This window comes from Danio rerio, chromosome 8 (assembly GCF_049306965.1).
Source record: "Danio rerio strain Tuebingen ecotype United States chromosome 8, GRCz12tu, whole genome shotgun sequence".
Lineage (NCBI taxonomy): Eukaryota > Metazoa > Chordata > Actinopteri > Cypriniformes > Danionidae > Danio > Danio rerio.
In genome coordinates this window covers 13,898,415-13,911,093 of record NC_133183.1, presented here as the reverse complement: position 1 = coordinate 13,911,093, position 12,679 = coordinate 13,898,415, and the positions used below count along the sequence as shown (strand labels likewise).

Sequence of the window (12,679 nt, the reverse complement as noted above, 5' to 3'; positions counted from 1 at the left end):
TCTGTCTGTCTGTCTATCTATCTATCTATCTATCTATCTGTCTGTCTGTCTGTCTGTCTTATCATAACTTATATAACCAAGCTGGCCTAACTTATCATACAGATCAATTAGACCAGCACTTGACAGACATAAACCCTTCTCTAAAACCAAATGTTTTCAAAAGCAAGAGAAAGTCACATAGTTTTACCTTGATTTTACAATGCTTTTATTTCTTTTGTGGAACTATGTTTCTCGGGCTCGAACTTGAGCTCTTTGCATCACTAGTACAACACCGTACAAGGTGAGCTACCGAGCAAACTGACCACACAAGTAGAGATGTCCAAATGGACATAGAATGGTGAGGTAAATGTATTCGATAAAAAAAAATCATAGACATTTCCAAGTTGTTTTGTGATATTTACTGTATTTGGTTTTGTGCAGAACTGGACTTAAATAATCCTTAATTACAGGTGATCATGTGTCTTTGTAAATATCATTAATATGAAAAGGAACCAAAGTTGTTTCCGTCATACTGCCCTATAGTGTTCATTTTACCTAGAAACTGCAGTCAAACATATGTTGTGGAACATTTTTGAGTTTTACAAAAATATAGGCTGAGGCTTGTATATCCAATAAGTATATATTGTTGTTGCTATTTTTTCAGAATGAATAACAACTCTGAAGTGCAGCATTTATTTGAAATTTTTTTGCAATATTAATGATGTTTTTACTGTCTCTTATGGTTAATTTAATGCATCCTTACTGAATAATAAACATTTTAAAAGTCTCATTTTTGAACAGTAGTGTATGATCAGTTAGATCACTGACTTGGCAAAAGATCTCATTCATTCCAGACAGTTTTTTAGATCTCAGTGAGACTCTTCTGGTGTGTCATCGAAGCTCAGCTCTGTGCTAATGCTTGTGTCAGACACTGGCAGCTTGTTCCTGACTCAGCAAATGTCTCTGTGTGTTTACTCTGCACACCCCCTGCAGAAACACACATATAACACCACACACACTCACGCACACTCACCCTCTGCACCATCAGCATCCTAATCTCACAGCTCTTGTGCTGAAAGCCACTTGATATCCATATGTGCTCTGAAATCCGATTAAAATTGGATTTGTGAAAATGCACTCTGATCAGATTTCAAGTTTCAGGTTTTTTTAATTGTTCAGTTTGTGAAGTCTGTAATAAAGTCTTAAAGTGCTGTAGTGTAAGTGTTAATATAACCAAAATTATTTGGAATGGTGATTGATTTACTAATGAGCAGTTTTGGAGTGGATGCATCAGTAAATTGTGTGTTAATGAGTGCAAGGATACGACTATGGAAATATGTCATATCCCATCAAAACATAAGGAACATTTTCTTTATTTTGTTTTAGCTTTCCATCCATCTTATAAAATGTATGTAGATTTTCAGTTGTAGAAACATTAGATGTTAAATGGATATTCATATTAGTTTCATCGCTTGCAAAATGTGTGCAACTGGATTTGAAAATGAATCAGAATTGTGTTAATATAGTTTATGCCTTAGGATTTTTTTCTTTTAAATTAAGAAATGACTCTGTCATTTTTAGTTTTTTGTTTAATTTAAATAGTTTTATGTTCAATGATATACATGAAATAAAAAATAATAATAAATAAATAAATAATAATAACAAGAAGAACTAAAACCTTTAGCTGACCAATTTTCCCTGCCCCTGGCATAGTTATGAATGGAGTGCACAGAGAAAATATGCATGTTTATGTATTTTATCCCTTTTCTTTAACTATTATTTTATAATATTAATAATTTATTTACTACTGCTGTACCTTTTGCAAATTTGTATTTATATATTTTTTTGGGCCTAATATGTGCTACTTCTATCTAAAATGTTCTGTTATCTGTTTTATTTTCATATATTTCATATATTTTCATATATTTGTTATTTGTCTTTTTTTATTTTGTTCTTGATGCTAGAATATGTTATTTTATTGCTTAATTCAAAGAGAAAGAAAATGTGAACTAATATATTTAATACTGTAACTCTCGGACTAATTTGCATCAGAACAGTTAAACTATAAAGATATACATGACCTAAGCAAATATTCCCCAGTCAAGCACTTAAATCTAAATCTTTGTTAATTATATTATGTTGTTTTGACAAAAAAGTTGAAATATCTAGAGTATTTATTAACAAATGGCAAGTTTTTAATTTTATAAAGTGCATAGCAATGTTTATTTATTTACAGTTAAAATTGTTGAGAAGTTAAGATTTTCTGTTTAATTTAATTTACAGTTGATTTGAGTTATTTTGTTGTTGTTTTTCCTGTAGTTTTTTACTGTAATATTTGTTAGCTTTGAATAAAATATGTACCTGTAGTTTTTATTTAATTTTATTTAGTTAGTTTGAGTAGTTTCAGTGTTTGTGATACTAAAACAAAATGACAGAGTGAAATAAAATAAGTTTAGAATATTTTATTGTGTTTCATGATGTTATTTCTGTTTCTTATTTTATTTCAAATAATTAATTTATTTAGTTTTAGTTACTTCAGTTAACCATAAAAATGCTAACACAAAAATGACAGCATCAGTTATTTAATAGATTTTGTAATTACATTTACATTTGGTAATTTTTTTTTTATTCTCATTTTTTAAATTACTTTTATATATATTTTTTTTCTTTTACTTTAAATAATTTAAGGCATTTTAGTAATACAATGCAATGGAAACCAGAAAGTGATGAAATAAAGAAAGACAGGTGACAGATAGGGCAACATGACAACACAAGCTGCAGTAAATAATGTGAAACAAATCTCTCTTTTCACTTACCAGTTTTATTGTAATAAGATAAAAATAACAATAGAGTGAATGATCTGTAATGATGACAGAAAGAAATACTCTATAAGAGAGAAAGAGAATGAACAAGCAAGTGATCAAGTGAAGAAGAAAAAAAGCCCCGCTGTGTCTTTAAGAGCTGAGGCGCTGGTGTGGGAGTGAGTGGGGCCCAGAGAAGTGGCTCAGCCCTGCTCAGATCAGCTCCGGCTGCCAGATGCAGCGCTGCAGCCAGAACACAGCACAGGCAGGCTGTACAGGAGGCTGAGCTCTTCTGGCAAACGGGTGACAAGCAGAGAGAGAGAGTATACCCTTCCCATGAACCGCTGCTGTCTTTCCCTCCCCTGCCACTGAAAGCATGCCTGATTTTGCCTGTCTTTGAAGTTATGGAGTTGGACAACAAACTCGAGCTGGACGGCCACCATGGTAAGAAGAGAAACTTGGATTCACTTTTAACAAAGACTCATGAAGTGCTGAGAGCCAGACAATGATGTTAGCTTGTGTGTGCGAAGCTGAGAAACAGATTAAGACAGGTTGCCAGAGCTTTTTGTATTCTGCGATGACAGAACAGATGTGGTTTTGTTCAAAATTACTTACTACAACTTGTCGTTTTTGTAGGAAATGGATTCGAAAGTGTGTGTTTACATGAACTAATGCTGTAACATCAACAGATGTGTTTGCTCAGGTTGCTACTGTTACCTCAAAACAGGTTGAACTCTTGACACACATTAAACTTTACTTGATATTTGATCTACAACAGACCAAGTGGTCAGTTTTCAGTCTGACAGCGTTGAAAACCGTTACTTACACCATGCGCAATTACTTCAGCAACTTTCTAAATGTTTATTATATTATTTGAACTGAACTGAAATTCCGCTCTCATATTGGTTACTTTACAGTCGAAAGTGAATTAAATTAGTTGTGAATGTTGCCTCGGTTACAATCAAAAACATTAACGCCATTGTATTGAGGAATGAAGTCATGGCTCTGGTTGTAGTTTTGATGATTAATGTCTTTCTAATGAGACTAAACGAAGCCTCAGGATTGTATTGAGGGATTTAATGCTGTCTATGTTCATAATGATGTGACAGTCATGTGGGCTGAGATGAACTTAAAAGAGTTCTGTGTCATGGACCCTTGAGCAAATCGTAATAAAACTTTCAGAGCCTGTCAGACCACAGTTTTTCATCGTTTCAAAGTTGTGAGAAACTTTTGAGAAGCATTTAAAGAGATTTCAATGAAAAAATAATTAGTTATCAGGACAGATACAGCTAGTGTAGAATTTTGTTTACCTCACTTTTTTAAATGTTGTTTTTCTTGTGCAGCCATTTAAAACTATGGTATCCAAACTTACTATACAGCAACCTTCCAGTTTCATTCATGCTTTATATAGGCTTTAAAAGAAGTATTTTGTTGTTAATGACATGGAAATATTCTGCTGCGTTCATCGCATTTTAATTTTTACCAGGAATCCGCTATCAAACAGAATTGTTCAGATATTCATCAGCATAACCCATGTGAGACTTTTGCATTTCAACACAAGTTTAAAATGTTTTGAGTCAATGAATAATTAATTAAATGAGCTCTTTTGCACAAAGATCAAATAGATCATAGACGTGGATGCTCTAAACTATTGTAAGTATTATGATTGACTTCCTTTTAGCTCTCTATTCAGAATACAGCTGGGGTTTTCTACAGTATAAAAAAAATACAAAGGAAACTTTCGGTGGGATGCCTGTTGGGTGTTTTTACTTGTTGTTTCACTTTGAATTTGTGGTTATAAATCTTCCAATAAATGTCTTTTAGGCTCAGAGCAACACCGCTTGTTACTTTGTGAGGATTAAATGGCTCTGAATGGTGACAATCTTTGTGAAGAACATAATCCTCGTGGTATATCAAGATGGACATAATCTCCTTTAGTCAGATTTTAGGACAAACATGTACATTTTCCTCCATCTAGTTCCTGAAGCCGCAAGCCTGCGTTGTTTGCATCATATTTGATTGCAGTTTCAATTTGGTGTGTGTTGCTGATGACTGTCTCGCCGTTGTTGCAGTGAAGCATCTTAATGTTCTGCTTTTTGTTCATGAAATACATTTGGCATTCTCTTTTGGACTTTTATCCATTTTATATGGCTGGCACGAGGACTGGCTGTGTTCCAAAGGCACAATGAGAGTGATGTGCTCAGTAATAGACTGTTCAGCTTTAACAAACAAGCTCTTTCAATGCGGGCCTGTATTATTTATGCCATAACTCTGATACAGTGTCCTGTGCTGAAGTGTGTCATTTTTTCTTTTTATTTCAGTTTAATTTGTAGGGACAACTAAAAGTAGACTACTTCAAGTTGATTCCCCTGAAATATGTGTACTACATGTGGTGCAATTAAAAAAAAAATCAACAAAACTAATGTGATTATGCTATTAGATAGAGAGAAAGAGACTGCTGAAACCATTAGTTTCAATAAATTCTTTGATCTATTAGGATTTTATTAGTTTTTGAAAATGAAGTCTAGATCTAACACAGCGACTTTTAATCTGACAAATGATTGGTCAAAACAGACAAAACATTAGAAATCTAATTTGCCTATTAACACTTTTTGTACTATTAAAACAACGGATGAAGCGATGCAACAATATGGAAATAATGGATGATTTAGTAATCAATAACAGGTTATATATTTGAAACTACCTAAAACAAAACAATAACATTTCTGCATATAGCCCCATTCAAAAATAAGTAAAGAAGAAGAAAAATAAAAGCATTAGGGCAGCATGATATTGAAAAAAACTTACTATTGCGATTTTGTTTATTTTTATTTTGCGATTTATGTATTGCGATATGAATACAATTTCACTTGATGACTTAATGTTTCTATTTGGAAAGAATTTATAATGTTAGATCGATAATTCTGCAGTGTGAATGCATCTCCATAAAATATAATAAATAATCTTTAAAATTTTTTAAGGTCCCCCGACACATTTTCTTTGTTGTCTGTGCTTTTTGCAGTGCGTTTCTGTATTTGCATGTGTTGTGAGTATTCTCATGCATAACAATCTATAAATACAATCAAGAAACAGATACAATTGAAATAAAGTGTTTTATCGTTTTCGGAGTCTAACAGTATTTAAGTACAGTAACTAAATGTTAAAAATAAAAATAATTCAATAAAATAATCAAAGTTAAGGTTAAATTTAGTTAAATGTTATAATTTCTTATACCTGAATGCTTTTAAAATCATTGTACAATCACAGACATCAAAAATACATACAAATGATAAATTATACTACAAACTCAATATATTCTGTTATGTGATGCAATTGTTGTGAATGAACATATTGCGATATCGATGCTGAAACGATATATTGTGCTGCCCTAATAAGTATGTTTTAATTGTAAGTGTAAAATAAGAAAAAATGAATAGAAAACGAATTACATACACATGGTAAAAATATCTGTATTTTGTGATACAAAAGTGTTGTGAATTGTTATATGGGATGTTGATCTCTGCTCTGTCGACATTTGCTATTGAAAATTTATTTTTAAAGTTTAACAAAGTGACGTTTATTGGTGTTTTAGTTGTTTGAAATTATATATTGTATGAAAAATCATATATATATATATATATATATATATATATATATATATATATATATATATATATATATATATATATATATATATATATATATATATATATATATATAAAACGGTAAATATACTGGCAGCTTAATACCAGATTTTGCACCATATACTGTAATAAATTCCCAGAATTTCAAAACATGTTACTGTAATTTTTCACAGTAAATTACATTAGTGTAACCTTACAGGATTTAACTGTTATAATTAATGCATTCAGAATTTTATTGTGAAATTAAGGCAAGCATTATGATTACAGCTAATTACTTTTGGCTATACCTTTTGCACGTTAGTTATAGGAAGTCTAACACTATTAATATTTTATTCAACATAGAAATTAATACACTAACATTTTTGCTAATACAGACATTTTCATGATATTTAGAAATATTTACATAATTATTGTTATTATGAAGTACCTCACAGTAATTTACTGTAAATTTACACACAGTACCTTACTGTGAAGGAAATACAATTATTAGCCAGTAAAATACTGTAAACTTAGGATAAAATATTTTACAGTGTAATATACAACACAAACCCAGACAATATATCACTATAAACTATTAACAATGTGTATAAAAAGTCACTTTTCTTTCTTTTTTTAAGGTAAAATTTGTTGGAAGAAGGATCAAATTCCCATAATGCAATTAAAAAGCATAAATAAATGGTTAAAAAATAAGAAAATTAAAATCACAAAACATGAAAAACTGCTGATTTACAGTTATTTTTTACAGATATTTTTAATAGAAGTATGTGTGTGTTGACCGTAAATCAAATATTCACTCTAAATATTTGTTATTTCATTGAATAAAAGTTGTAAGCAATACATCAGGATGAAAAATGTCATCATTATTTCTCTGGTAACTCTAGATGCTGAGTTTTTTTTTTATTATAATAAGAAATCCCAGTCTAGTCATAATTGATAATTGAGGGTCTTTATTCAGCCGGTAGACCAGGGTAACGGCACTCCCCTAATTGCATAGTATTATAACAATTACTATGGAGTTTTATCAGGAGGGAAGATGAAACAATAGCACTCTAATAGCATTGAGCCTAAATTTTCGAAGTACAGTGGAGGCTTGTTTTATAGGGCAAATCACTTCAAGATACACCGTAATGGCTTAATATCTGCTGCTGAAATGAGGCTAACCATTTACCCATGAACTGATAGCCGTTTCTGTAGATATTTAAAGCTTTATTTCCAATGCAGTTTTTGCCTAATGTTCACCGATTTTAATTGTAGTCTATTAAAATAGTGTTATAAATGTCACCCTTGGCTGATTCCTGCAGGTCCATCATCACTTGAGTGTTTTATACCAAGAATGTCATCACCACCAGAACTGGACCGATCAGTAATGTTAAAATGATTCTGCATTGGTTTACCACTAATCTGAAACCGGAATGGGACATGTGTTCCTCCTTGTCTGTGCTGTGGTTGGTCCCAATGAAAGTTCAAGTGACACAAAGTTGACCTTTACAAAATCCTGAATAGCAGCCATTAAAGTAAAGGACATTTGTTAAAAGGGCAGCAGTAAAAATGCGTCAGATTCAGGAGTAGGTTGGTGAAACAGACTCTAATCCTCAAACTAAATGCTAAGGTCATTGACAGTGATTTGCAGATACTTTACTTTTTCATTTTTAATTTCATGAGAGATACTTCATACTGAAACTTATTTCTGTAACAACAATTTTGCCTTTGTTTACTCCAGATGTGAAGGGTCTTTGAGATGTGAGCTATCATAAATCCATGTGGGCATATTGCATTTGAAGTCAGAATTCCTTTGAATGTGAACTTGGCCCAGCTGGTTGTCATACATCCGACTGATTTTTCTGACCTCAAATGCCTCACAGAAGTGCCTTTGTGTTGCTAACAGCAGCTGTCCAAATCCCTGCTCTCTATCATTTTAGTAGGATGTTTAGACTAGAACTGTATGTCAAGTCATTGAGCTCATTTTATTATTGCAGCCATTGTTGAGGAAACTACTTTGAAACTGTAGCTTTGGATGCTACAAACTACTTATCATGTATAAATTACTTTACTACAGTATATTACACTGTAAAAAAAATCTGTAAATTAGCAGTTTTCTGTAATGCGAATTTACGTTATTCATTTTATTTATTTATTTTTTTCAACATTTATTTATGCTTTTGCATTGCATTATGAGAGCTTAATAATTTTTAACCTGAAAAGATTGAAAACGTGACTTTTATTAACATTTGATAGTTTAAAGTGGTAGGTTTTCTGGGTTAATGTTGTGTATTACAGTACAAAAACCTTGTAATAAATTGCCAGTACATTTTTTTATAATTATTTTTCAGACTTATTACTCTGTATATAATACTCTATATATAATAGCAATCTGTTAATCTAGTTAATACAAGCTGTATATAATGTACATAGTAATTCCATCTGTAAATATCACCATAGTTTTCTGTAACTGCACTTATATAACTTATACCCATTTTCTGCACTTGCTGCAATTGCATTTCTGGTTAGACCTAAACTGCATTTTGTTGCCTTGTACTTGTACATGTGTATTGACAATAAAGTTGAATCTAATCTATATATTATTTCCTATACGTTATACTATTTTAGACTATTAAAATGTCAATATAAGTCGCTTTGATAAACTATAGAGTTGAATTTTCAACATCAGAAGTCGACAGATCAGAGATCCAGGTCCCATAATAGAATGCACAACCGTAAATAAACAAGGAAAGACTTGTAAATCACAAAAGACAGAAGCTGTTAATTAACAGATTTTTTTGTACAGTGTAGTTTTTTTTATTAATTAGTGTGGCCTAAAACATTATTAACATTTAAACCGAACACTGACTAGGTTTCACAAAGTGGTTTGTTCTATATACTGTTGTTTAGATTATATGTTACTCATAAAATATGCACAAAAATGCCTCTTTTACACCTATTCAAAATAAATAGTGCCTTGGAAATTTAGGAAATTGTTCTCTAAATTTGATCTCCAAATAACAAATACTATTTCAGCTATAGTTCTTTTTAAAAACTTGTGAAATTTAAATGTCTACACCATAGGTCTCAAACTTAATTCTTGCAGATTATGCAGAGCTGTGGCCCTCCAAGAGTTGAGTTTGAGACCATTGGTCTACACTAGGGGTGTCCATACTTGGTCCTGAAGGGCCGGTGTCTTAGAGAGTTTAGCTTCAACCCTCATCAAACACACCTGAACCAGCTAATCAAGCTCTTTACTAGATATACTAGAAACTTCCTGGCAGGTGTGTTAAAGCAAGTTAAAGCTAAACTCAGCAGGACACCGGGCCCTCCAGGACCGAGTTTGGACACCTCTGGTTTACACTATTTTTTCAAGTTTAAGTGTATTTTGGTTTGTGTTTTGTTTTTTGTTTTGTTTTGTTTTTTGCATTTGCCCAATTGAAATGGTAGACCCAGAGTTTTTATTTATTTTTATGTTTAATTTTAATTATTTATGTTTATTTTATTGTTTAATTATTTATTTTTATCAGCATTAGTCACATTGTCGAGTTAAAACCAAAACACTTTTTTTAAATTTTATTTTAGTTAAAAATAATCTTGTTTAATTTTATTTACTTTTATTTCATTTTTATCTGCATTTCTGCATTTGCCACATTGTAGTATTAAAACTGAAGCGTTTTAGTTAAGTTGTATTATTTTTTTACATTGTATTCTATTCTATTTAAAGCTAATTTCTCATTGTTTTCCTTACTAAGTGGGTTATTTCAGTGACAACAACTTCATTCATTCATTAATTAATTAATTCATCCATTTATTCAAAGTCAGTTTCTTATTTTTTTTTTCATAACCAAGTGGTTTATTTTAGTGACAACAGCTTCAGATGTTACAGTACATCAGTAAAGTATATGTGCCGTGTATGACCAGTCGAGTTTGCCCAATGCACATTACATGTCTGGGCGTCCAGACGGCTTTCAGACTCTGCTAATTCGATGTCCTTTATTGCTGTGGTGCAATACGAACCCTTGAGAGCAGGTTTTAGGTGGCATGAAGTAAAGCAGATGCACATTGTGAGCTGAGCTTTTTATCTTCACTGAAGCACAAATCGCTGAAGCGTTGTAACTGTTGCTAGGATGTCCGATGACCAGAGCTTTAATTGCTGGGGAGACGCTGTTTTTTTTCCCAGCGCCCTTTCTGCACATTAGACTGATGTGTGTGTTTTTATGTGTTTCTCTAACTCGTCATTTGAAACAGATGTCACCAAACCCTGGATGTTGATGCAATCAGCAAATGCCAGGTTTCTGGTTTTACAATTTTTCTTTTTATATAATTCTCATTATGCCACTTTTGCCAGTATTAAAGTGATTTCAGATTTATTTGTTTATTAGTACTTTTCAAGTTATACAATGTGTCTGGAGTCTTAAATATAGAGTTTGAAAAATGTTTACTCATCCCTCAGTTTGTAAAAACCAACATAAAATGTATTTACAATTAATCATTTATAATAAAGTCAGGCAGGTATATCTGTCTCAATATCTGTCAATAATTGTGACATTCATTTTCCAATCAAATTAAAATAGCATTTTTCACATAGTCATGCACCGTATGATTTGCAGTGAAATGCTTACACAACCACTCTTGACCACCAAATAACACCAATAACAAAAATAACAACAATAAGAATGTAGAGGCGGCACAGTGGCTCAGTGGTTAGCACTGTCGCCTCACAGCAATAGGGTCGTTGTGTGGAATTTGCATGTTCTTTCCATGTTGGCGTGAGTTTCCATTGGGTGCTTCAGTTTCTCCCACAGTCCAAAGACGTGCTATAGGTGAAATGGATAAACTAAATTGGCCATAGTGTATGAGTGTGTGTGTCGAAGCCAGAGTGTATGGGTGTTTTCCAGTACTGGATTGCATTATTTACACACACACACACACACACACACACACGCACACACACACACACACACACACACACACACACACACACACACACACACACATATATATATATATATATATATATATATATATATATATATATATACAACAGTTCTGTCGGGTTCTGGAATCTGATAGCTCTGCGATATTTAGCAACAACAGCCCTCTTAACCTCTTCACCCTTCTGTATTATTCCGCTCACGTACTGGCAGCAGATCAATAAACTCACTACAATTTGACAAATTTTGCAGCTGTTGTACAACATAATGGACTTTTGAGGCTTTTTTTAAGATGAGAATATAGTTGTTTAGATTGTAACTATGTAGTGCCTGTTTTAAATATTTATAATTTCTGAAATACAGCGCATCAGCATTCATCAGCGTGTCATACTGAGCAGAGCAAAGACAGTTGATGTTCCGCCACAAGATGGCAACATAGAGCGCCAATTAAGTCATTAGGGAAGAAAAATTCAGTGTAAATTTCAAACACCAGCTAATCAAATCATTATAAAAGTGACATTCTAAGTCGATCTCCCTCTTTTCTATGTTGTAGTGCTGTGTTTATACTGTAGTAATCTGGTCGTGTTTTCTTTGCTTTGGCTTTTTCGATGTTAAATATTGTAATATCCCGATTGCAACAAAGAAATACTGGCAAATGTCTCTAGATTGATGGCATTTCATGCCTTTCAGCCTTATAGTCTTAAAATGTGAGCAAAATTCTCCTGCTTTGTCATCACTTTAGACATTACGCTAGAGAATCATTCAAATACTAGCTCTAAAGTGACATTAGTGAACTGACAACGGGTTCTGCTGTTCTGCCGTCAGCTCCAGATGTGAATAAATAGCAGAAGAAAATAGTTCCTCATACAAAACGGTTTTTAAACTGTCCGTGTTTGATTTTCTTTTTTACTTTTTTTTTTATATAACAGTTCGATTATGCCATCAAACTGTTGTATAAACACAATGTATACACTGCTACTCGTGTGTGTGTGTGTGTGTGTGTGTGTGTGTGTGTGTGTGTGTGTGTGTGTGTGTGTGTGTGTGTGTGTGTGTGTGTGTGTGTGTGCGTGCGTGTGTGTGTATTAAAATGAAAATTAGGTTTTCATTTTGTGATGCTTGATGTTAGAGCATATAGATTTTTTAATATAAAATTTTACATATTTATTTTTTATTGCATGTGTACTGTGTATGTGCATAATCATCAATGTTGATATTGTTAACTAAAACTATCAGACATGGCAATGTATGCAATAGTAGATAAATTACATTATTAATGATATTAATTTCTTAGGCAGTGACAAACTGGGAAAATGTTTGAAAAGAAACTGGATTGAAAATT

The 12,679-nt window shown here is 32.3% G+C and overlaps 1 protein-coding gene across 4 annotated transcripts in view; it reads left to right on the top strand.

The window, feature by feature from the left end:
- dab2ipa (DAB2 interacting protein a) overlaps positions 1 to 12,679 on the top strand; it is a 212,658-nt gene that overhangs the window by 5,820 nt on the left and 194,159 nt on the right. For 2 of the 4 annotated variants that reach the window (XM_073910098.1, XM_009303798.5), the window contains exon 1: positions 3,014 to 3,224. The exons of the other annotated variants lie outside the window; for them this stretch is intronic. In XM_073910098.1, the coding sequence (XP_073766199.1) occupies positions 3,185 to 3,224 (40 nt within the window). In that variant the 5' untranslated portion in view covers positions 3,014 to 3,184. Of the gene's footprint in view, positions 1 to 3,013; positions 3,225 to 12,679 lie in introns of those variants that run through there. 4 annotated transcript variants of the gene reach the window in all.